Below are 25580 nucleotides of genomic sequence, written 5' to 3'. Positions count from 1 at the left end.
ATCTATATGTAATCTTTGCCACACCCTGAGAGGCCATTTCCACGGCTGTAATGGTACAGATAGTGGTTTCTTGCCTACTGATTGACATGTTGTACACTGACTAACGATATACTCTGTAACTGCGTGCAAAACTCTTGGTCAAGCACATTCCTAGGTGCTGGTCATGAAGATCTCCTAACAATTTGGACCTGAACTTATTTGGAATAACTACTCTTGCACCCTACATAATTAAATCTTTAGCCACTGATAACTCATTCCTACGAACAAAGTATAGATCAATATCTTCCTCTGATACTTGGTTTGGCCAGCCATTTGCTATGTACCTTTCCTTTGACATAACTGAGTCACGTTTGGTTGCTATACCAATCTCTTCAGCTGTGACTAGCAGTTCATCAATGTATAAAAATAGAACACTTCTTCTACTTCGAGATAATGTCCTCAGTTTCTAGTCTTTTGAGTTCTGGCCCAACCTTACCCTTGAGTGTGTATGGTACGTGACGTGGCTTGCAGTAAACTGATCTTGCATCCTTCTGTACTCTGACATTCGCCTTGAAGTCTTGGATCGCAAAGATTATTTTGTTCCCAGAAGAAATTGTGCCTGATAATGGGTCGCAATTTTATTCAGAAGAATTTCTGCAGTTCATGAGTAGAAATGATGTGAAACATACAAAGGTTCCATCATATCACCCTGCTTCAAATGATGTTTCACGGAACACCTTCAGATACTGTTTGATTACATCATCCTTCAATGAAAATTTTGTTTCCACACAAAAAATCTCATTCCAATCCAGCTTCAGTGATCCCAACCAATTTCTACCTATCAAGGCAGGCTTGTCTCCTGTCACTATTATGAGAGGCAAGCTCTGAAACTGATCCTTGTATTTCACCGACCTGGTGATATATCCTACCACAGGGATTTGCTCTCCTGAGTAGCCTCGCAGCTGTACCTTCAATTTCTCCAGTGGAAATTCATGCAACATTGTCAAAATATAACGATTCCGGTACTACGCTCACGTATGCACCAGTATTAATTTCCATGGGTATCCTGGTTCCTGCAACATTTATTTGTTTGATGATACATCACAAATTGTTGTTGTGCTCCTGATGACGTGCATCTCGAGAACATCCTCGTCCTGTTGCTTCTTTTCAATGCTTTGTAGTGTCTGATGATTTCTACATCTAGCATTGAAAGTTAGTATACTCTCCAGTCGGCATGCCTTTGCAAGACGCCCAGTTTTCTTGCAGTAGAAACACTCTGCCTTCACATATGGACAGCTTTGAGTGAGGTGTTGTCCCAGACACTGACAGCATGACTTAAATGCACTGTTATCTTGGCTAGTTGCTGAAGTCTTGGGACCCAACTGCCTTTTACTTTTAACTTGCAGGTGATTCACCTTGGTTATCTGACGACTGGAAATGGTGCGAAATTCTCTGGAGTATTGGTCGGCTATATACATTGAAATAGCTGTCTGACAATCTAAATCAAAGTCAAGTTAGGGGTTGTCAATAATATCCTTCTGATTGCTTCATTTTTCATCCCACAAACAAAGTGGTCACGCAATGCTTGATCCTGAAATTTTCTGAAATGGCAGTGAATGGATAACTTTTTTTTAAAGCTACAATGTACTCACTGATACTCTTGTCAGTTAATTGATTTTTTTATTCCAAAACAATAACTTTCAGCAATTTCCAGGGACTCGGGACTGTAATGCGGAATCTCCGTCAGTGGCATGTCCTTTGGCTTGACAGGACAAGGACATTTTTCAGGGATTCATATACCTCAGGGTTTGCTTCAATCAAAAAAATAGTCCATTTACTTTCTCAAAGCACGTGCTTGCGGTTTTCATCATTGGGGACTTTGACAATACTATTCGCAGTGAAAAACATGTCTAGCCACTCCACATAAGTACCGAAAGTCTCTCGGTCATGATGGAACTCACCCGAGCATCCTATTATTCCCATAAGCACAGCTATATGGACTCTGACAGTTCAGCCAAGTATGCTTGTAATTTATCTTAGATTTTTAGCTGTTCTGCGAAAAAACTAACGACTCAAAGTTGCTCTGTTGGCTGGATTATCCACCAGCAAAAATTTCAGCTATGGAATCCGATTATCCTATCGTCATCGCTAATGTGATATATTCTTTCATCATAGACAGTCCCTTGAAATCAAGGACGATTTGCTTCCACTCTAAAAGTGAGTTCTCAGGTGACTGAACAGTCCAATATGAGAATTACAGTCTCTGTCACAGGTGGGACAGACAGTGGTTGGAGGAAAGGGTGGGTGGGTAGTCTGGTTTGCCGCATGGTCCTTCCGCTGCCTGTGCTTGTTTTCTGCATGCTCTCAGCGACGAGACTCGAGATGTTCAGCGTCCTTCCGGATGCTCTTCCTCCACTTAAGGCGGTCTTTGGCCAGGGATTCCCAGGTGTCAGTGGGAATGTTGCACTTTATCAAGGAGGCTTTGAGGGTGTCCTTGAAACATTTCCTCTGCCCACCTGGGGATCGCTTGCTGTATAGGAGTTCCGAGTAGAGCGCTTGCTTTGGGAGTCTTGTGTCAGGCATGCAAACAATGTGGCCTGCTCAATGGAGCTGGTCAAGTGTGGTCACTGCTTCGATGCTGGGGATATTGGCCTGATCGAGAACACTGATGTTGGTGCACCTATCCTCCCAGGGGATTTGCAGGATCTTGCGGAGACATCGTTGGTAGTATTTCTCCAGCGATTTGAGGTGTCTACTGTATATAGTTCACGTCTCTGAGCCATATAGGAGGGCGGGTATCACTACAGCCCTGTAGACCTGATATCAGATTTGAGGGCCACTTGTCCCAATTTTGGCAAGTCCCCAGATGTTAGTGAGGGGGACTTTGCAGGGTTGACTAGGTGCCATTGTCGTGTCTGAAGCCGTTGCCTCGGTCGAAGCTGGGAGTTCTGTCTGATTTTATTCTTATTATGGTTCTTCGTAAGCAGTTTGTTATAACTGAATGACTTGCTGGACTATATGAGTCTGGAGTTGTGAAAACTGTCGGTGTCTAGGCTGATGCCTTGAGAGCTCCTTAGTGATGATTTGCCATATCTGAGCATCTCCTTTCAGAATCACTGTGGCTGGTCTTTACTGAGGAGATTATATTTTTCATAGGTTAAAACGAGGTTTAATTACGATTTTGTATTCTCTAAATGGGGAAGTATGATATACTGAAAGCATTCTTTCCTTTCCCCTCTCCACCATTATTCTTAGGGAGCAGTCTGTCAACCTGGTACAATAAATGTGGACTCTCTAAAGTCCAGTTTAAAATTGAAGGGTTCAATTTTCCCCAACCCCTTTTTTCGGCACATTCACCCGAGATGCGGCGAATTTGTGCGCTTAAAGCGGCGCAAAAAAAATGTGCCCCCATCCTGTCCACTCTGCTGCGTGTCCCGTGGCTTGGCGCAGCCTGGCCAGTCGATTGGGGGGGCGGAGCTAAGGCCCTGCACCAGAAACTCTGCCGGCATTGGTGTCAGGCCCGATGTGTGCGCATGCTCAGTGTGGCCGAAACGTGTCACCTGTCCATTTTTAAAGGTAACTCTCACTCTCTCTCCCCGCCCCGCCCCCCCCCCCCCCCACGATGCTCTGTTCGGTCGCTCTGCTTAGCTCCCCACCGTTGATTTACAGGGCAGCAAGCATCTCTTTCTCCCCCGCCCCCCCCCCCCCCATCGATGCCACGTTCGATCGCTCTGCTTCGCCCCCCGCCCCCCATTGATTTAAAGGGCAGCATCTCTCTCTTCCACCACCCCCCCGCCCGCCCACTGATGACGCGTTCGGTCGCTCTGCTTCCACACCGCCCCCCCCATTCATTTGCAACCGCCCCTCGCCCTGGCCAACTGTCTTGCCACCCCTATCCCAGGCCGAATGGCCTCATGCACAGGCTGGCCAGCTGCCTTCCTGGGCCGACTTTAAAGATTAAGATAGGAATTACTTAAGATCGGAAATACTATCTTATTAGTATTTTAATTGTTCGAGCTTTTCCTTGCAATGTTTGGTGCTTGGTTGTTTAGTTTCTGGTCCCCTCCGGTTCCCTTCCCGCTGCTATCCCAGGCCGAATGTCCGCTGATGCACTAATGTGCGCCGATTTCTTTACTGCCCACAAGGTTTTTCAAAGCTAGCCACATACGCTGATCTAAGTCAATTAGGAGTAAGTTTTCACTGGCCAAAGTGGCATAAATGGCCAAAACTAGCCTAAGTGACTGGGAACTCCCCGTTTTGAAAAAAAAAACTCAACTGAAATAAATCGTACTGAACTGAGTTACTCTGGAGCAAGTTTATTGGGGAAAATAGTGTTTTTTAACTTACGCCAGAAAAAACAACTTACTCCAAAAACATTGGAGCAAGTCATGGCTAAATTTGAGCCTGAAGAACCAGAGCCAACATGAGGAAAAACTTTTTAACGTAATGAGTGGTTACAATTTAGAATGCACTGTCTGATAGGGTGGTGGATACAGATTCAATAGTAGCTTTCAAAAGAAAAAGGGAATTGGATCAATATTTGAAGGGAGAAAACATTGCAGGGCTGTGGGGATAGGCAGGGGAGTGGAAATAGTTGATGTGCTCTTACAGCGAGCTGGCACAGGTTCGATGGGCTGAATGGCCTCCTTCTGTGCTGTACTATTCTAAGATTCTATGATTCTATGCACAGTGTTCAGCTCCATTCACAATTCCTCAGATAACGAAGCAGTCCATGTCTGCGAGCAGCAAGATCTGGCAACATCCAGACTTGGGCTGATTAATGGCAAGTAACAATGGCATCACACAAGGATTAGGAAATCACCATCTCCAACAAGTGGGAGTCTAACCACCTCCCCATGACATTCAATGGCATTACTACTGTTGAATCACCCACTATCAACGTCCTGTGGGTCAGCAAAAAATTAAACTGGACCAGCCACATAAATGCCGTGGCTGCTGGAGCGGAGCAGAGCAGTGGCAAGTGGCAAGTGGCTCACCTGCTTGTTTCCCAAATCCTCTCCACCACAAGTCAGGAGTGTGATGGAATGCTCTCCACTGACCTGGATAGGCACAGCTTCAACAACACGCAATAAGCTCAACACCATCCAGGACAAAACAGTCCGCATGATCGGCCACCCATCTACCATCTTAAACATCCACTCCCACCACCACCTGTGTACCTTTGTTGCAATGTTTATGATATACAGGATGCACTGCAGCAACTTGCCAAGCATTTTTCAATAGCAACTCCCAAACCTGTGATCTCCACAGCCTAGAAAGACAAGGGCACCAAGTACATGGAACACCATCCAAGTCACACACCATCCTGACTCGAACATATATCACTGTTTCTTCATGGTCACTGTGCCAAAATCTGGAATTTCCCACCTAACAGCACTGTGGGTGTACCATCCATACATGGACTGTATCGGTTCAAGAAGAAGGCCCATCACTACCTTCTCATGGACAACTAGCGATGGACAGTAAATGCCTGTCATGCTAGCAGGGCCCACTTCCCAAGAATTAATTTAAAAAAAGTAACAAAACCAAAATCGTAATGGTGAATCTTTGCACCAACTTTAATTTTTGAATAATCCGCAAAATCGGCGGCTCGGGCTCCCACTGGAAAGGAGGCAGGAGCCTAATTACGGTCTGCAAATAAGAGTCCACATGCATAGAAATGACGTGCATAGAACTGTGATGTAATTTCGAACTGAAACTGCATAGCCCCACCCACTGACACCGAGTGGTAAGTGGCCAAACCAGCAACCCTTAACGGGATGCTTGAAGTTGCTCAGCAAAGATCAAAATTCAGATTTTTGGGGGGCAGAATGAGTATGGCTGCTCTGCCTACAACTCCATAAAAATTCACCCACTGGTGCCTAACCTTCCACTGTCATTATTACATAATGCAGTTGTAAATTCAGGAAAAAATATTTCTGAAAATTGATAATGTATCCTTTGAAAAATCCTCATATCTAGTTTTCTCTGTTATTGACTTTCTCTTGTCTACAGTAAATATATATCAGGTGTATGATTCCATATGGTGGAGATCAAGCTTCAAGGTTCATTCCAGCTTGGATCACTTGCAGTTGTTTTGCTGAATGGATGGTGGGATATTGAGGAGCAGATTTTGTTTATCAGGGCAGGAACTGGAATGGGTGAAGGTTCTACAACCCCAGTCTATAGCATGATCTCCTGGGTTGGGTGTCTCCATCGTGGCTTGGTGAAGAGGAAAGGACCAAACACCAGCATCTCCATGCCAGTGACATTTTTGCACCCGCATCAAACAAACAATTCTGCAGTTGCTATTATTTACTTTGGTGAATATAGGAGAATACTTTGAACAAAACTATTCCGTCTGTGCTTTCCTTCCCTTTTAAAAAAAAAATTATTTTTACAAGTAAATGGTATAAATATTTTTTTCTTCTGAGCATATTGGCAGATAAAATTAAGCCATTTTTTTGGGTTTTAAAAGTCAGTGGGCTAGAAATTCAGTTGGCTATTGCCTCCATTTTGCAGCCCGGAGAGGCGGCACAGCGTTGTTAGTTGCTTAATGTCCGGCCACAGAGATTTTAGCGGAGTGCTGAAACTTAGGTTGACTTTTACCGATTGGCACTAATACTTATCGCCTCGCAGTCTAACAACAGCCAGATCATGACGTCAGTACGCGTGCAATCTTCCCACTAATGTCCCGGACGCGAACTTCGGTTTGTGCTGTTTATCGACAGCTGTTGAACACGCCAGAAAAACCAGGTGGTCCCAGTTGCTTTGGCCGATACCGGGAAGGTAATTAAAGGGACGAGCAACCGGGTTACTCAGAGTTCACAGAGAGTGCTACGTTTCCACATAGCACAGTACGTATATCTCTGGGATTGCTAAGGCAGTCTTCAAAGTTACAGTTAGGTTACGATTTGAGATGTGCATTTGCACGTGTGTAGTGCTAACACGCCATCCTCACTTCCTCCAAGCAATTTATAGGCAGCGTTTACAGAGAAGCGATATTGGGAATGTGGGGTCGTGAATGCAGAGACCCTGCAGATGTCGGGGCATGAAGCCTTACCCCCGACGGGTTTATCGGGAACAATTATCATACCTAGACATGTCTGAGGAGCAGTGCGTTGGAAGGCTGCGGTTCCGATGCCTTGACCACTCTGGAGGCAGCTTTCAGTACTCCCCTGATCAAGTGTCACGCTTCATTGTGGTCTGCTGCATTCTGCACAACCTGGCTGTCATGTATCTTACATTATTATATATAACTGTATCCTAACATGCTATACATGACTGTAATAAGATATGACCTGTAACCACCAGCATATCTTACCACCAGGGCTGCACTTATATAAGGACAGGTCTCAGGCAAGTGCAGCATTCCAGAGCTGTGAAATAAAGGTGCAGGTCCAGAGTGACCTTGACTTCACTACATGCCTCGTGTGAATCTGTACTGAGGGGACAGGACTTTACACTGACCTTCATGAGGGCCCAGACATTGCCACTGGGGATTGCAGCTCCACCTCAGGAGGAGGGAGAGGAGGAGGAGCATGACGATGCACAGCATTGTGAGGCAGATGAGAAGGAGGATCAGCAGCCACGGAGGAGGCACTGTGCAACCCTGCTACACACGGTTCACACGTCAGCGCCTCATCCTGCGTCGATTCCGATGGATCAACAACCACATGACTACTGGGCCTCAAAGTCACATTGCAATGTGCTAGGTTGATGATGCAGCTCCTTCAAATTTTCAATTCATACACATGATGCAAATGCAACATTTTATTATTTCTAAAAAGAGTGTGCTGTCAAGCAGCACACCAACAACCCTTCACCATCAATGAAAAAAGAATGTAACAAAAGCTCCTTGAAACAGCATAACACACAAGCAATTTGATGATTATATATACAAACGCCCCTCCCACCTGAAATGCAAGACCTGCTCCCAGGAACTATATTACGCAAGATTCTTCCACAAATAACAGGCATCAAACATCAGCAACAAAATGTGTGCTATTATATTTACAACATGTGGATATATGGCCATTATTCTCACATTACCACCCCTTCGCTTCTCCTCCTCCCACACCAATGCTCCTCTTTAATGTGTCTCCAGTGCCAGCAGCAAGGCTGTTTGAAGGCTGTTGTGTCTGTGAGGCAGAGACTGCAGATGGCCTCACATCCATGCTCTGTGGGACCCTTGCCAATGCACCCATAAGATCGCGCTGAATGCCCTGAGACTCTCTCGCTACACCCTCCAAATTCAGTTGAGTCAGGCTCAGCAGGTCTGAGGCCCCGATTCACCCTCTGGGGAGATGGCCCCTGAGCTTCCCCTCGCACTGAGCATTGCTGAAGGTCACTGGGTGCAAGAGCCTCAGGCTTGTCAAGCCCCAGGGAGATCGGCTCGTCCATCGAGGTGGCGTCTCCACTGTCTGCAGCGGATGGATCCTGCTGGAGTGGGGCAGAACTGTCAAACCCATCTTCCTCGTCTCCCCTGTCGTTGAAGGTGCATGCCTCACGGACAGGCTGTTGTGCTTCTGGCTCATTATCTGTAAGCCCAAAGCGACAGAAGTGTGGTTAGCAGCAGGAGAGGGGACAAGAAGGGAAGAAGGACATTTATATGTAAGGTGACATAGGACATTTATATGTAAAGTGGCCAAGGCATGTGGTTTCAGGGTAAATGGTCTCATTTAAGATGAAAAGGGGATGAGCATACCGTCACTGTCCCCAGGGAGCTCGGCTTTCCCAACCGGTACCACACCCACTTGTGCGCCCATGAGGGTGGCCACTCGCTCTTCCACCTCCGTGAGGGTGTGGAGTTCAGGCTCCCCTCCTCTGGTCCGCAATCGTTATCACCCGTTGTGAGCGAGTTTCGCCTGCTATAACATACAGAAGAAGATGTGAATATGAGTGCCACTAATCGTCTGCCATATGTGCCTTGCAGAGTTGAATAGCTTCTAATGTATGGAAGTGTGCAGATGTTCATTTGACTCTCTGTTGCTGTGCAGAGTGGCTGTGTGAACGGTTGGATTTGATGTCTACCAGCTAAGATTAAGGCAAAGGTTAATGTTTTTACAACGCATATAAACAGTGAAAAGGTAGTAATAGGAAGGGTGTGGCTGAGTATCGAACAAGAAAGATAGGAGGCCCAGGGAATGGCTGCTGAACTGAGGCTGAACTTTGCAGCTCTCTTCAGCAACGAAGACCATGGCCTGGTACACATATTGAAGGAGCAGGTACTGTACAGATTTTACATTGTGTGAGAAAGTGAGGTTCAAATTATGGCATTCTAAGGTTAATAGAAAGGTACTCACCCTGATGACCCGAGTGAGGTTGTTTTATTCTTGCGACATTGTGTCGCAGTTCTGGGCACCGTGCTTCATGCAGACACGTGTTGTGCCACTTCCCTCCACAAATGCCAACAAACTCTTGGCGGTGGCCTCCTGCCATTCTCAAGCTGAAGACATTCAACTGCCTCTCAACAGCCTCCATCAAAGCCTCCAGGACCGCGTTGGAAAACCGGAGGGCACGCTGGTGACCTGCTGTCTCAGCCATGTTGCAGACTGAGATGGAGAAACTGCGCCTGTGCAAACGAGCATCGCCTCATCCTCATTCGCTCTGGGAATTTATTGCAACCATTTTCGCCTGTCACTGACCGAAGAGAATTGTGCAATGACTGATTTACCGATCCATTTCCCTCCTGGGGGGCTGTAATCTAATTTTGCGGTAGACGCCGTTAAATTTCACACGGCACTACAGTTACCGACCAACTGGGATTAACGCCACAAAATAGGTGATATGAAGTTTCAGACTTAGAAATTGAATGAGCTAAATTTGATTTGAAGGCTAACTGTATTCCAGAAACTAATCCAAGCAACTGCAATCAGTCAATAAGGATTTAGATGCATTGGAGAAGGTGTAAAAAGATTTACAAGGATGATACCAGAACTGAGCAGTTATACTTATCAAGAAAGACTGTACAAGCTAGGACTCTGTTCTCCAGAAAAGAAAATGCTGACGGTTGATCTAATAGAGGTCTTTAAATTTATAAAGGGATTTGTTAGGGTAGATGCAGAGAAACTGTTTCCACTTATGGGGGATTCAAAACTAGGGGATATAAATGTAAGATAGTCACTAATAAATCCAATGAGGAATTCAGAAAAAAAGTTATTTTTCCTGAGCGGTCAGAATGTGAAACTTGCTACCACGTGGGGTTGAGGCGAATAGCATAAATGCATTTAAGGGAAAGCTAGATAAGTACATGAGGGAGAAAGGAATAAAAGGATGCGCTGATAGGTTTAGATGTAGTAGAGTGGGAGGAGGCTTGTGTGGATTCTGGACCAGATGAGGCCTGTTTCTGAGCTGTAAATTCTATATAATTCAATGTAAATAGTTTGACTCTGATGAACTAAATGAATGTGTTACTGAACAATAACAGTATTTTTCTTGCGAAAAAATAGTGTTCAGAAGTTTTTTTTGAATAATGTAATTTAAGTATGCCTCCGGTGTCCCCCAAGGGTCAATCCTTGTCCCCTTTCTGTTCCTCATCAGCATGCTGTCCCTTGATGACATCATCCGAACACACAACAACAGTTCCAACATGTACGCCGACCACACCCAGTTATAACTCACCAGCATCTCCCTCAACCCTTCCACTGTCTCTAAATTGTCAGACTGCTTTTCCAACATCCAATACTGGATGAGCAGAAATTTCCTCCAACAAAATATTGGGAAGACCGAAGCTATTGTCTTTGGTCCTCGCCACAAACTTTGTTCCCAAACCACCTACTCTAACCCTCTCCCAGGCAACTGTCTGAGGCTAAACCATACTGTTGACAACCTTGGTGTCACATTTGACTCCGAGATGAGCTTTCGATCACTTATCTGCGCCATCACTAAGACCGCCTATTGCCACCTCTGGAACATCGCCCAACTCCGCCCCTGCCTCAGCTCATCGGCTATTGAAACCCTCATCCATACCTTTGTTACCTCTAGACTTGACTATTCCAAAGCACTATTGGCAGGCCTTCCACGTTCTACCCTTACAACAGTGACTACATTTTAAAGATTATTTAATTGGCTGTAAACTGCTTTGGGACATCCGGTCGTAAAAAGCATTATATAAATGCAAATATTAATTTTTTCCATAAACTTGAGGTCATCCAAAACTCTGCTGCCCGTGTCCTAACTTGCACCAAGTCCCGTTCACCCATTAGCCCTGTTTTCGCTGACCTATATTGGCTCCCAGTTAAGCAACACCTCGATTTTAAAATTCTCATCCTTGTTTTCAAATCTCTCAATGACCTTATCCTTCCGTGTCTCTGTAATCTCCTCTAGCCCCACAGCCCTCCAAGATATCTGCACTCCTCTAAATCTGGTCTCTTGAGCTTATCCAGTTTTAATTGCTCCACCATTGGCGACCGTGCCTTCAGCTGCAAGGCCCTAATCTCTGGAATTTCCTCCCTAAACCTCCCTACCTCAATACCCTCCTTTCAGACGCTCCTTCAAACCTACCTCTTTGACCAAGCTTTTGGTCTTCTGCTCTAATATCTCCATATGTGGCTTGGTGTCAAATTTTGTTTTATAATGTTCCTGTGAAGCATCTTGGGATGTTTTGCTATGTTAAAGGTGATATATAAATACAAGTTGTTGTTGTTGTTGTTGTAGTACAACAATGCTGATAAACTCCGAGGTGTGTTTTTGGAAGGCAAAAGCTCAGGATCACTTTGAGAAAATGTAATGGTCTTGCCCTCCAAAATGCTGGAATAGTGCATCACCCCTCCAGAGAATAAATCTCACATCTTCAACAGTTGCATCTTCCTCAACCTCCTAAATCTGAGGTGTAAATTGCTGCCACTGAGCTTAGCTTATATCGTAGTCGGCTTGGTGAGACAAATGGGCTTTTCTAGTAAAGGGCTGCTTCTGTCCATTCTGATAATGTAGAATGCACATTCTTACATTTAGCACAGTAAAATTGCTTACCTGTAATTTTTCCCAAGACCACTTTTTGTTTTCATTTCTCTTTGTATTTCAGTGGGACTTAGTGTGTGACAATGACTGGAAAACGCCACTTTCTATGTCCATATACTTCGTGGGAGTGCTGGTTGGTTCCTTTTTCTCTGGAATGTTGTCAGACAGGTGAGTTATTTCCTTTATTCAACTCTACTAGAAATTCATTCATTCATTCACACACTCTCTAATGCACACACAATTTCACACAAACACATATTCATATCCAAAAAGCTGTTTGTCAGAGATATGGAAATAACATTATTTTCACTTTTATTCTTATACACAAATTCTTTTGTAATGTGGCAAAGTGAAGCACAAAGGACAGGATCAGAAAGGTGAAATCGCACTATGATAGTAACATATAAACCTGTTAACTCACTTATTTCAATGGGTGAACGTATTTAGTAAATTCAACTCTTTATTGTAGAAATTGTTCAACTGTTGTCTATTGATTGTGCACCTGTATGCTGGGGACATATAAATGGCAGATAAAATGATTTGAGAGACAGAGGTGACTATATTCAAACACAAAAACATTCTGTAGAGTGAACTTTGGTTGTGGAAATACAATTGTATGAAGTTCTTCTGCTGTATTTTATCAAATACCCAGCCCAGAACCCACTATTTGACAGGTAGGTATGCCTGATCTTACCAAATATATCTCCAATGACCCTACACTGAAGCTCTTTGAGGACCAGGTTGGTGGGATTTCATGATGTCGGGTAACCCCACCTCCAGCCTTTCTGCCTCTTATACCAAAGACCTTCTTTTGGAGCAGCCAGAGGTTACACCCACAACAAGTCATCTCAGATTCCTGGAGGTAAGACCCTGAATATCTAGGTCCTTCATTTGTAGCCTTTCCAGTGCGCCCTCGTCCTAGTTATGGCAGGAGTGTGCCATCTGGATCGTGCCTTTTCGGTCCCAATGTATTTTTTTGTAAGTATAAATGTGAATTGATGTGTCTATCTTTAGATGCATGACTACTTATGTAACTGAGAGAAAATATATTTGCATGTGCACTAGTGTATATGTGTATGTACAGATGCATGATTTAGTATGCGTATAACCACATGCGTGAGTTTAAGGGGGTGAAATTACCATGCGCCCAGATTGGGGATGGTAACCTGCTCGGGGCAGGACTTCCTCATGGAGCAGGACCAGCGTCGCTAATGGAGCATGATCGGGAGCAATACGCGGATTTTCCGCAAACCGATAATGCATTGCAATACCTCTCCCCTTCGCTTAAAGAGTGGGCCACTGCACACTCTGAAAAGCCTCTGATGGCCTCCACTGGACCACCAGGGCAGCGTGGTACCGGGCCTGCAGCCCAGCACCCAAAACGGAGTGCCAGGCTGCAAGGTGGCAGTTCGGTCTACGCTCGGGAGCCATTCTGGGAGCCGATCGGAGAGCTTGTGAAACTTTAAAGATGATGGCGCAGGGCGCTGGCGACCTCCCTTTAACTTCCACCCCACGAGTGAATGTCAGCCAGCTTCATGACCCATGAATTTGGCGCTGACAGCCACTCGTGCCAGCCTCGCGGGGCAGGGGGCAACATCCCCCGCCGGGTGGAAATGGGTTGGTGTGTGGCACTGATGTGGTGCCGTACACGGTGATTGTGTCATCGCCGGTTGTGCGGCGGCCTGGGGTGCTACCCGTGGGGCATGGCGCTGCCATGACAACGCCCCCGCAAACACCCGGGCTATTTCCCAGGTGCCAATAGTGCCTCCCAGCCCCCTACTATGTACAAAAAGTGTTTCGCATTCTGTTAGCGCCCCCTGAGGCACTAATTGGCATCGTAAAAAGGGGCAATTTTGCACCCCATGTGTATGTTTGTCAGTAAGCTAGCAGTACTGTATATATTTGTAGCTTTGGTTGATTCTACTTCGCAGGTTCGGGAGGAAGAAAGTTCTGTTTGGGACCATGGCTATACAGACTGGATTTAACATGCTTCAAGTATTCTCACCAAACTGGGAGATATTCTGCCTGTTTAATTTCCTTATGGGTATTGGACAGATCTCAAACTATGTGGCTGCCTTTGTTCTCGGTAAGTGTCCATACCATTCAATACTTTTATTAGCCCATTCCTTGCTACCTTTGATGATTTTATCACTCTCAGTATGACACTAAGTCCTGATCATTATATGTGGCCCAGATTTTCATGCAACAGCAAGACTGATGGCGTACAATGTAAATCTCACCATTGCGAACTTGTTCCAAATTTTGCTAGTTTTCTAATGAGAATACTCCACAATGCTCATCGTGCTGAATCAGGCACTCAGTGCCAATCTAAGAGTTCAAGTGACAGCACTTTCACTATATGGGGTGGGGAGAGAGTGAACAGGGCGGGTTTAAGTGAATGGAAATCTAGCTTCTTAAATAAACTTCCATTAACAATTCAACTCGGTATTAAATTTAGACTTCAATGTAGCGGGCATGATTAAGAAATTTGCAGATGATACAAAAATTGGCTGTGTTGAGAGTGAGGAAGAAAGCTGTAGACAACAGGAAGATATCAATGGACTGGTCAGGTGGGCAGAAAAGTGGTAAATGGAATTCAAACCGGAGAAGTGTGAGATCATGCATTTGGGGAGGGCTAACAAGGTAAGGGAATACACATTAAATGGTAGGACACTGAGAAGTATAGAGGAACAGAGGGACCTTGGAGTTCATGTCCTCAGATCCCTGAAGATAGCAGGACAGGTAGATAAGGCGAATAAGAAATCCTACAGGATACTTTCCTTTGTTAGCTGAGGCATAAAACTCTAGTTAGGCCACACTAACTAGGCTAGGCTAATATGTACAGTTATAGGGCTCAATTTTCCCCAGTGATTTGCACCATTTTTTTGGAGCATGCTGCTTTTTTTGGCCTAAGTTCAAAAACCACAGTTTCCTCAATCAATTTGCACTAGCGTAACTAGTTACGATTTTTTTAGGTCAGTTTTCTTTTCAGCCAAAGGAGGCGTAACCTGCCACCTACGCCCTTTAGGGAAGTTTGGCCAGCTGAGAGTTACTCCAGTTGTGCTTAGGCCAGCGTATGTGGCTTCTGCAGAAAAACCTTCCGGAGAGTTAAGGAAATTGGCGCAGGTAATGAAATTGGCGCAGCAGATGCCCGGACACACGAAAAGAATTGAAAAACACATAGCGGCAACTTACCTCCAACCCCGCCTGATCCCATTCTCGGTCCTGGTTCAGAGAGTGAGAGAGAGAGTATTTTTTTTGGCGTACTTAGGCTCCAAAAAATCGGGCGTAACTCTTTAAGTGCACCCAAAAAATGCTTTGGGGAAAATTAAGCCCATAATCACTACATTACACGAAAGATGTGATTGGTCTAGAAAGGATACAGAGGAGATTTACGAAGATGTTGCCAGGACTGGAGAATTATAGCTGTGAAGAAAGATTGGATAGTCTGGGGTTGTTTTCCTTGGAACAGAGGAGGCTGAGGGGAGACTTAACTGAGGTGTATAAAATTATGAGGGGCCTCAACATAGTGGATAGGAAGGACCTATTTCCTTTAGCGGTATTGTAAATAACCAGGGAGCATAGATTAAAATAATTGGTAGAATGATTAGAGAGGAGTTGAGGAGAACTTTTTTCACCCAGAGGTCTGGAACGCACTGCCTAAAAGGGCGGTAGAGGCAGAAACCCTCATTTCATTTAAAAAGTACCTGGATATGCACTTGAAGAGCCGTAACCTACAGGGCTGGAATGTGAAATTAGGCTGGATAACTCTTTTTTGGCTGGCAGAGACACAATGGGCCGAATGGCCTCTTTCTGTCCTGTAAATTTCTCTGATTCTCTGATTCTATAAATACTGATGTCCATCTAAAATACTCCTGTGCACATGACAGAAAGATTAAGAAAATTGACTAGTCAAGCAGCAGCCTGACAGAGTCATACTCACAAAATCATACCTTTCAGCCAACGTCCCAGATTCCTCCATCACCATCCCTGGGTACGTCCTGTTGCACTGGAAGGGCAGATTGACCAGAGGTGGTGGTACAGTGGTATACTGTCAGGAGGCAGTGGCTCTGGAAGTCCTCAACATTGAGTCTGCGCCCCATGAAGTCTCATAGCTTCAGGTCAAGCACAGGCAAGGGAACCTGCTGCTGATTACCACCTACTGCCCTCTCAGCTGATGAATCAGTACTCTTCCTTGTTAAACACCACTTGGAAGAAGCACTGAGGGTAGCAAGGGCATAGAATGTACTTTGGGCGGGGGACTTCAATGATCTTTATCTAAAGCTGGCCAGCATAAGTAAGTGTGCAAAAATCTTGGTCAAGCACATTCCCAGGTGCTGGTCATGAAGATCTACCAATAAGTTGAACCTGAACTTATTTGGAATAACTACTCTTGCACCGCACATGATAGAATCTTTACCTACTGACAATTCATTCTTACAAACAAAGTATGGATGAATATCTTTCTCTGATGGTTTGGCCAGCCATTTGCTATGTAATCATACATCTTTGACATAACTGGGTTATGTTTGTTTGCTCTACTAATCTCTTCACCTGTGACTGGCAGTGCAATAATGTATAGAAAATAAAAGACTTCTTCCCTGTTGCGTGTAACTTGTGATGGTGATGGTAACCTGGACATAGCATCAGCATTGCCATCTGACTTAGGTACAAAAACAATGGGTGTAGCCCAAATACTTAGATCTACCTTAGAGATAATGTTCTCAACTCTAGACTTTTGAGTTCTTGCTCAACATTTTCCTTTAGTGCTTATGGTACAGGACGTGGCTTGCAGTAAACTGATTTAGCCTCCTTCTATACTCTGACACTCACTTTGAATCTGGGATCAGCCTGCCTGTTTCGCAGAACACCTTTGGATACTGTTTGATGACATCATCCTTCGATGCAAATCTTGTTTCAACACCAAAAATCTCATTCCAATCCAGCTTCAGTGATCCCAACCAATTTCTACTTATTAAGGCAGGATTGTCTCCTGACACTACTAAGAGAGGCAAGCTCTGAAACTAATGCTTGTATTACACCGATACGGTGATACGTCCTACCCACTGGGATTTGCTCTCCTGCATAGCCTCACAGCATTATATTCAACTTCTCCAGTGAAAATTCACTCAACTTGGCGAGATATAGCGATTCCGGTACTACGCTCATGGATGCACCAGTGTTGATTTCCATAGGTACCCTGGTTCCTGCAATTTCTACTTGGATGACAATACATCGCGAATCGTTGTTCGATACCCTAGTGCCCCTGATGAAGTGCGCCTCCAGAACCTCCTCGTCCTTTTGCTTCTCTTCAATGCTATGTAGTGTCTGCCGATTTCTACATATAGCATTGAACATCAGTTTACGCTTCAGTCGGCATGCCTTTGCAAGATGCCCAGTTTTCTTGCAGAAGAAATACTCTGCCTTCACATATGAACAACTTTGAGCAATGTGTTGTCCCAATCATGGATAGCAGGACTTCAATATAGTGTTACCTTGGTCAGTTGCTGAGGCCTTGGGGCCCAACTGCCTTTTACTTCTAACCTGCAGGCGATTTACCTCGGTTGTTTGATGATTGGAAATGGTGCGAAATTCTCGGGAATATTGGTCGGCCATATCCATCGACATAGCTGTCTGAGAAGCTAAATCAAAAGTCAAGTTAGGGGTTGTCAACATCTTTCTTCTGATTGCTTCTTTTTCATCCCACAAACAAAGTAGTCATGCAGTGCTTGATCCTGAAAGTTTCCGAAGTGACAGTCAATGGATAGCTTTTTAAAAGCTACAATGTACTCACTGATACCCTCATCATGGAATTGATCTCGTATTCTAAAACAATAACTTTCAGCAATTTCCAGGGGCTCAGAACTGTAGTGCTGTTCTAATTAATCTCCTTCTGTGGTGCGTCCTTTGGCTTGACAGGAAGAAGCACATTTTTCAGGGTTTCATACATCTCGGGGCCTGCTTCAGTCATGAAAATAGCTTGTTTTCTTTCTAAAACCATCCGGTTAGGGTTGTCATCATTGGGACTGCGATGATAAACATTTCTAGCCACTCCACATGCACTCCGAAAGTCTCTTGGTTGCGATGAAACTTACCCAAGTACGCTATTATTCCTATAGCTATAGATGTGACCATCTGGCCTCTGGCAATGTCAACAGTGTGCTTGAAATTTACCTTGGATTTTTAGCTGTGCTGCAAAACAAAGACCCTCTCAAAGTCTCTCTGTTTGGCTGAATGATCAACGAACAAAAATTTCAGCTAGGGACCTTGTCACATGACCCTTTATTGAAATTACCTCAGCAGTTGCATTACCACAGTAGCCCACCAGGTGGAGCAATAGTCCATTAAGTCGAGCTCTGTCACCGTTACATAGAATTAAATAATATTTACAGCACAGTAACAGGGCATTCGTCCCCACTGCCAGTGTTTATGCTCCACACAAGCCTCCTCCCACTCGATTTACTTCATCATCACTCGATCAACACGTTGGCTATCTCTGTCAGATCTTGCACTCCCTGATTTTATGAAGACATTTTTATGGCATTCCTTCTATCAGGGTGAATTTCCGATCATTGATACTCAAGCTGAAGGAACACTGCGCTGCGTGTTTTGCATTTACACAAAGCAAGAGATTCATTCTTCACTCCCATCTGGTGCTATATGGCTCATGTATGTTTCCTGTACATGGAACTAGTACTCCTTTCACAAATTTCATGTACAGGTATCATGCACAAGCAGATGGGAGTGAAGAATAACAGGTTGAAATCCAGTTTCTACCGCCACCCGTTATCGCGCGTGGGAGGCGGCAAACGGGCGGCAATGGTCTACCTTCGATGATAGGCGGCACACACACCTGCCCAGAAATTCAGTCGACTCTTTGGCAGAGGTGCCAAGAGCTAATGCCACCCACGTGGTTAGATCATCCAGCGTGCAACACCTCCTTGGCGCCTCTATCGTGATATTCTGTTTGCTCATCGGCCTGACTGGCAGGCGTTCTTACAGCCTGGATAAAGTGGTGAATAAACAGCAGAACTCGGGCAGAATCGGCCAGAGAGCAAGGTAAGTTTTTTTCTTTCTTTATTTCTTCATTTCTTCATTAGTTGTACCAGTGGGGAAGTTTGTGTGTGGGTCAGAGAAGTTTCAGGTTTTTTTCTTTCTTCCCTTTTCTTCCCGTTTTCCAGCGAGCATGACGGCAGCCTCCCGCTGCGAGATTCAGTAGGCCTCCTGAGTTTCCGCCTGAGGATGAGTGTACAATGGCACTTTTTAGTGCTGCTCTCTCATCTTTGAGTGTAAAAAGTGAATTTGGCAGTTGGCAGTTGGAGCCTGCACCTAATGCCGAGCAGTAAAATCAGCTCATGTGTTGGCACTGCCTCAAAAACGGCGGTTCTAAATTTCAACCCCTCAAACTCTTGCTTTGACTCAGACTAGTTTGAATATGGTACGGCTCTCATCTTCGCTCCCTTAAATCCAAAGGACTCAGACTTGAACGGATATGGCAACTGGTTTAGCCACTCACCGCCAGATCTGGCTGGACCACAAAAAGCATTATTGTGTCCTGCTCGCGTCTGCCAAAACTGCTCGCTATTCCAGCATCATTCTGGAATGCAAAGATAACCCTCGGCTTCTACTCTCTACTGCTAACCATTTTCTCCCCTGCCCCTCCACTCTCACCTCCAACAACATGTGTGAGAATCTCACAGATTTCTTTGTCTCCAGGATTTAGACCATCCATTCAACTAGCTCTGCCACTCCTCTTCCTTACCCTAACCCACCAAGCCAAATTTTCTCTAAGGTTCCACCCTGCCTTCACTCTGAACTCACATCTTTCTCCACTTTCTCTCCAATCTCCCCTCATAACCTTTCCGTGCTCATCTTGTCCATGAGACTCACTTCCTGCTCCCTCGACCCTATTCCCACTAAACTGCTGACCACCCACTTCTTTTCTGGCTCCCACATTAGCTGACAATGTTAATGATTCTCCTCAGGTACTTCCCCCTCTCCTTCAAATCTGCTGTTATCACCTCTCTCAGAAAAATAACCCTTGATTCCTCAGTCTTTGTAAACTACAGCTCCATCTCCAAGCTCCCTTTCCTCTCCAACATCCTTGGACGTGTTGTCTCCTCCCAAATCAGTGCCCATCTTTCCCGGATCTCCATGTATGAATTGCTCCGATCAGGTTTCCGCCCCTGCCACAGTACCATAGAGGCTCTCATCAAAGTCACATATGACATCCTTTGTGACTGTGACAAAAGTAAACAATCCCTCCTCGTCCTTCTCAACCTGCCTGCAGTCTATGACACGGTCGATCACTCCATCCTCCTCCAATGCCTCTCCACCATCGTCCAGCTGTGTGGGACTGCACTCGCCTGGTTCCATTCTAATCTATCTAATCGTAGTCAGAGAATCACCTGTAACGGCTTCTCTTCGTGCTCCCACATCATTACCTCTGGTGTCCCCCAAGGATCTATCCTTGGGCCCCTCCTATTTCTCATCTACATGCTGCCCCTTGGCGACATCATCTGAAAACACAGCATCAGTTTCCACATGTAAACAGACAACACCCAGCTCTATCTCACCACCACTTCTCTCGCCCCTCCACGGTCTCTAAATTGTCAGACTGCGTATTAAACATTCTGGATGAGCAGAATTTTTCTCCAATTAAATATTGGGAAGACCAAAGCCATTGTCTTCGGTCCCCGCAACAAAGTCCATTCCCTATCCAACCACTCTATCCCTCTCCCTAGCATCTGTCTGAGGCTGAAGCAGACTGTTCACAACCTTGGTGTCACATTTGACATTGAAATGAGATTTCATATCCACGGCATAACTATGACCGCTTATTTCCACCTCCATAACACTGCCCATCTCCGCCCCGTCTCAGCTCATCTGCTGCTGAAACCCTCACCCATGCCTTTGTTACCTCGAGACTTGACTATTCCACTGCACTGCTGGCTGGCCTCCCACTTTCTACCCTATGTAAACATGAGGTCATCCAAAACTCTGCTGCCCATGTCTTAATGCGCACCAAGTCCCGTTCACCTATCACCCCTGTGCTCGCTGACCTACATTGGCTCCTAGTTAAGCAACAGCTCAATTTAAAAATTTGCATCCTTGTTTTCAACTCCCATCATGGTCTTGTCCCTCCCGAGCTCTGTAATCTTTTTCCGCTCCACTAATTTTGCCCCCTTGAGCATCTCTGATTATAATCACTCCACCATTGGTGGCCGTGCCTTTAGCTGCCTCGGCCCTAAACTCTGGAATCTCCTCCCTAAACCTCTCTGCCTCTACCTCTCACTCCTCCTTGAAAGCTACCTCTTTGACCAAGCTTTTTTCATCTGCCCTAATATCTCCTATGTGTTCCGGCGTCAAATTTTGATGTGATAATTCTCCTGTGAAGCACATTGTGACGTTTTACTACATTAAAGGCACTATCGGCTGAAAATTTGTTACCAGGGCTGGGAATAGCCGCGAGGTGGGACTTCCTGAGCCAGGTGCAGAAGTCCCACCCCACGAGCTATATTGGGCTTACCATCACCGACATGAAGTGGAGCGCAAAATCTCGCGCGTCACTTCCAATCGTGAGCGGGACCGGGGCACAAAGCAACGCAAATTTTCCAGCGCTACGCGGAGAGATGCGTAGCAGTGCCGGGAAGACCGGGCCTTTCCCTTCCATTAAAGGGGAGGACCAAGCTGCCGACTCTGCATTGCCCGCCACAGCTTCACAGGGCACTACCGAATATTCGCTCCGGGGCAAAAACGGGTTGTTGCACATGGTGATGACATCGTCATCACTGGCGCAGCAGCCCAGGGCACCACCAATAGGAGTGGGGCATTACCATTTAGCGCTGCCGTTGAACTCCCATGGAATTTCTCGAGAGTCGGAAGCGGCGCCGCACCTGGTCAAATAATTGTTTGCGCCCCCCATTAGCGACCCCAGCAAGAGGCACAAATGACCTGAATTTTTCCCCTTTTATAAATACAAGTTGTTGTTTTCACAACTTAGGTTGTGACCAGTGTATTAAGTAGGTAGATCAGGTTTGTACAGCACTGCTCTTTGTTTAGTGTGCCCTTGGATCTGGCTGTGATGAGTGAAGTTTGGAACAGGGACATAACATGGTTTACATAGAATTACACTGAATTTACAGCTCAGAAACAGGCCATTTGGCCCAGCTGGTTTATGCGGTGTTTATGCTCCACATAAGCCTCCTCCCACCTTATTTCATCTAACTCTATCAGCATATCATAGGATCAAAGAAATATGCAGCACAGAAGGAAGCCATTTAGGCCTATCATGTACACAACGGCCAACAAAGATCTATCCAGCCTAATCCCACTTGCCAGCTTTTGATCTGTAGCTCTAGGTTACTGCAGTTCAAGTGCACATCCAAGTGCGAGTTCCACATTCTCACCACTCTCCAGGGAAAGAAATTTCTCCTGAATTACTTACTGGATGAGTGACTATCTTATGGGTGTCTCTTAGTTTTGGACTTCTCATAAGTGCAAATATCTTCCTTACATCTAGCCGATCAAATTGCTTTATAATTTTAAAGACCTCTATTAGGTCACCCCGCAGAGAAAAGAGCCTGAGCCTGTTCAATCTTTTCTGATCCTTATAAACTTTCAGTTTTGGTATCATCCTTATACTTTTCTTTTGCACCTTCTCCAGTGCCTCTAAACCTTTTTTGTAATACACGGTTTAACCAAGGTTCTATGCAAGTTGAAGATAACCTCTCTGCATTTCAATTCCTCTCGAGGAATTTAGCATTTCTTCTAGAGTTATCATGTTTATCGCTTTCCATACAAGCAGGTACCAAAATTAAAATCTTAAATTTACACATCATCAGAGCATGAACAGGGACAAAGCCAATTCATCCAACACTGCTGTTAGTTTAACGTCACAGACCATGACTTTATAACGGGGACAAAGAAATGGCAGACCAATTGAACAAATACTTTGGTTCCATCTTCACTAAGGAAGACACAAATAACCTCCCGAAAATACTAGGGGACTGAGGGTCTAACGAGAAGGAGGAACTGAAGGAAATCCTTATTAGTCAGGAAATTGTGTTCGGGAAATTGATGGGACTGAAGGCTGATAAATCTCCAGGGCCTGATAGTCTGCATCCCAGAGTACTTAAGGAAGTGGCTCTAGAAATAGTGGATGAATTGGTTGTCATTTTCCAACCTTCTCTGGACTCTGGATCAGTTCTTATGGATTGGAGGGTAGCTAATGTAACCTCACTTTTTAAAAAATGAGGGAGAGAGAAAACAGGGAACTATAGACCAGTTAGCCTGACATCGGTAGTGGGGAAAATGTTGGAATCAATTATTAAAGATGTAACAGCAGCTCATTTGGAAAGCAGTGACAGGATTGGTCTAAGTCAGCATGGATTTAGGAAAGGGAAATCATGCTTGACAAATCTTCTAGAATTTTTTGAGTAACTAGTCGAGTGGGCAAGGGCGAACCAGTGGATGTGGTATATTTGGACTTTCAAAAGACTTTTGACAAGGTCCCACAAGAGATTAGTGTGCAAAATTAAATCACATGTTATTGGGGGTAATGTATTGACATGGATAGAGAATTGGTTGGCAGACAGGAAGCAAAGAGTAGGAATAAACGGGTCCTTTTCAGAATGGCAGGCAGTGACTAGTGGAGTACCACAAGGTTCAATGCTGGGACCCCAGCTATTTACAATATACCTTAATGATTTAGATGAAGGAATTGAATGTAATATCTCCAAGTTTGCAGATGACACTAAGCTGGGAGGCAGTGTGAGCTGTGAGGAAGATGCTAAGAGGCTGCAGGTTAGCCTGCTGAGCGCGTCGGCACAGTTGTCTGTGCCTGGTCTGTGCCTTATGGTATAGTAGTAGGACGCCAGCATGAGTGCCCACCGTTGAATTCGCGCCGAGGCGTTGCCGTTTATTGCCTTGTTCTCGGATAGGAGGGACGTGAGGGGCTTGTGGTCAGTTTCTAATGCAAACTTGACCCCGAAAACGTATTGGTGCATCTTTTTGACACCGTACACGCACGCGAGCGCCTCCTTCTCTACCATTCCGTACCCGCGCTCCGCCCGCGAAAGTGACCTGGAGGCATAAGCTATGGGTTGTAATTTTCCCACACAATTGACAAGTTGCAAAACGTATCCGACCCCATACGCTGACGCATCACATGTGAGAACTAGCTTTTTACCTGGGTCCAAGAAAGTCAAAATGCTGTTGGAACACAGAAGGTTGCGTGCCTTATTGAAGGCGCGTTCCTGGGCATCCCCCCAAAACCAATCGCACCCCTTCCTGAGCAGCATGTGGAGAGGCTCCAGCAACGTGCTTAAGTTCTGCATAAAGTTCCCAAAGTAATTGAGTAGCCCGAGAAAGGCGTGCAGTTCTGAGACATTCCGGGGCCTGGGTGCCAGGCGAATTGCTTCTGTTTTGAACTCTGTTGGGCGGATTCCATCAGCGGCAATCCTTCTGCCCAAAAATTCAACCTCGGGTGCGAGAAACAGGCACTTGGATTTCTTGACTCATCGGCCAACCGATCCAACCGCTTTAGTACTTCATCCAAATTACAGAGATGAGAGTCGGTGTCCCTGCCCGTGATAAGTATGTCGTCTTGAAATACAACCATCCCCGGAATGGACTTGAGCAGACTCTCCATGTTGCGCTGGAATATGGCAGCTGCCAACCTGATGCTGAATGAGCATCGATTGTACATGAAAAGGCCTCGATGTGTGTTGATGGTGGTGAGTAGCTTGGATTCCTCGGTCAATTCTTGCGTCATATACGCAGATGTGAGGTCTAATTTTGAGAAATGTTTACCTCCAGCCAATGTGGCAAATAAGTCCTCCGCTCTGGGCAGCAGGTACTGGTCCTGTAGGGAGACTCTGTTTATGGTAAATTTGTAGTCCCCACAGATTCGTACGGATCCATCAGGCTTCATGACTGGGACGATGGAACTTGCCCAGGCGCTAAATTCCACAGGTGATATAATGCCTTCCCGCAGAAGCCTGTCTAGTTCGTGTTCAATCTTTTCTCTCATCACATAGGGTACAGCTCTGGCCTTGTGATGGACCGGTCTAGTATCCTGTGTGATGTAGATTTTGACTTTGGCCCCTTTGAAAGTGCCCACACCTGGCTGAAAGAGATGTTCAAATCACTTTATAACTGTTGAGCAGGAGGTCCGTTCTTCTAATGACATGGCATGGACATCATCCCATTTCCAGTTTAGTTTTTCCAGCCAGCTTCTCCCCAGCAATGGGGTCTCCGAGGACAATCCACAGGGGAAGTTGGTTCACTGTCCCTTTGTGTGTGACAGAGAGCATGACGCTGCCGAGGACTGGTACGATTTCTCTGGTATAGGTCCTTAGTTTGGTGTTGACCCTTGTGAGTTTTGGTCTGTCTCTTTTATGCGGCCACAGTTGTTCAAATTGTTGAGCGCCCATGAGAGATTGACTCGCTCCTGTATCCAGCTCCATGTTGACAGATATCCCGTTGAGTAGGACCCTCATCATTATAGGAGGCGTCCTGTCATAGGAGCAGCGGCCATTGATCGTGTTAACCCGCTGTACATCGGTGTCCCGGTTACTGTCCCCACCGTCTTCTGGTCCGCTTTCCGACCCATCTGATTCGTATACCAGCCGAGCTGC

General features: G+C 45.4%; 1 protein-coding gene across 1 annotated transcript in view; it reads left to right on the top strand.

Annotated features, from left to right (window-relative positions):
• The window catches only part of LOC139262894 (organic cation/carnitine transporter 2-like), a 162705-nt gene that overhangs the window by 9727 nt on the left and 127398 nt on the right, over window positions 1–25580 (top strand). The window contains exons 2-3 of the mRNA XM_070878151.1: window positions 12005–12108; window positions 13872–14026. Coding sequence (XP_070734252.1) covers window positions 12005–12108; window positions 13872–14026 — 259 coding nt within the window. The remainder of the gene's footprint in view (window positions 1–12004; window positions 12109–13871; window positions 14027–25580) is intronic.

This window comes from Pristiophorus japonicus, chromosome 4 (assembly GCF_044704955.1).
Source record: "Pristiophorus japonicus isolate sPriJap1 chromosome 4, sPriJap1.hap1, whole genome shotgun sequence".
Classification (NCBI taxonomy): Eukaryota; Metazoa; Chordata; class Chondrichthyes; family Pristiophoridae; genus Pristiophorus; species Pristiophorus japonicus.
This window is presented reverse-complemented; position numbering and strand designations above follow the sequence as displayed.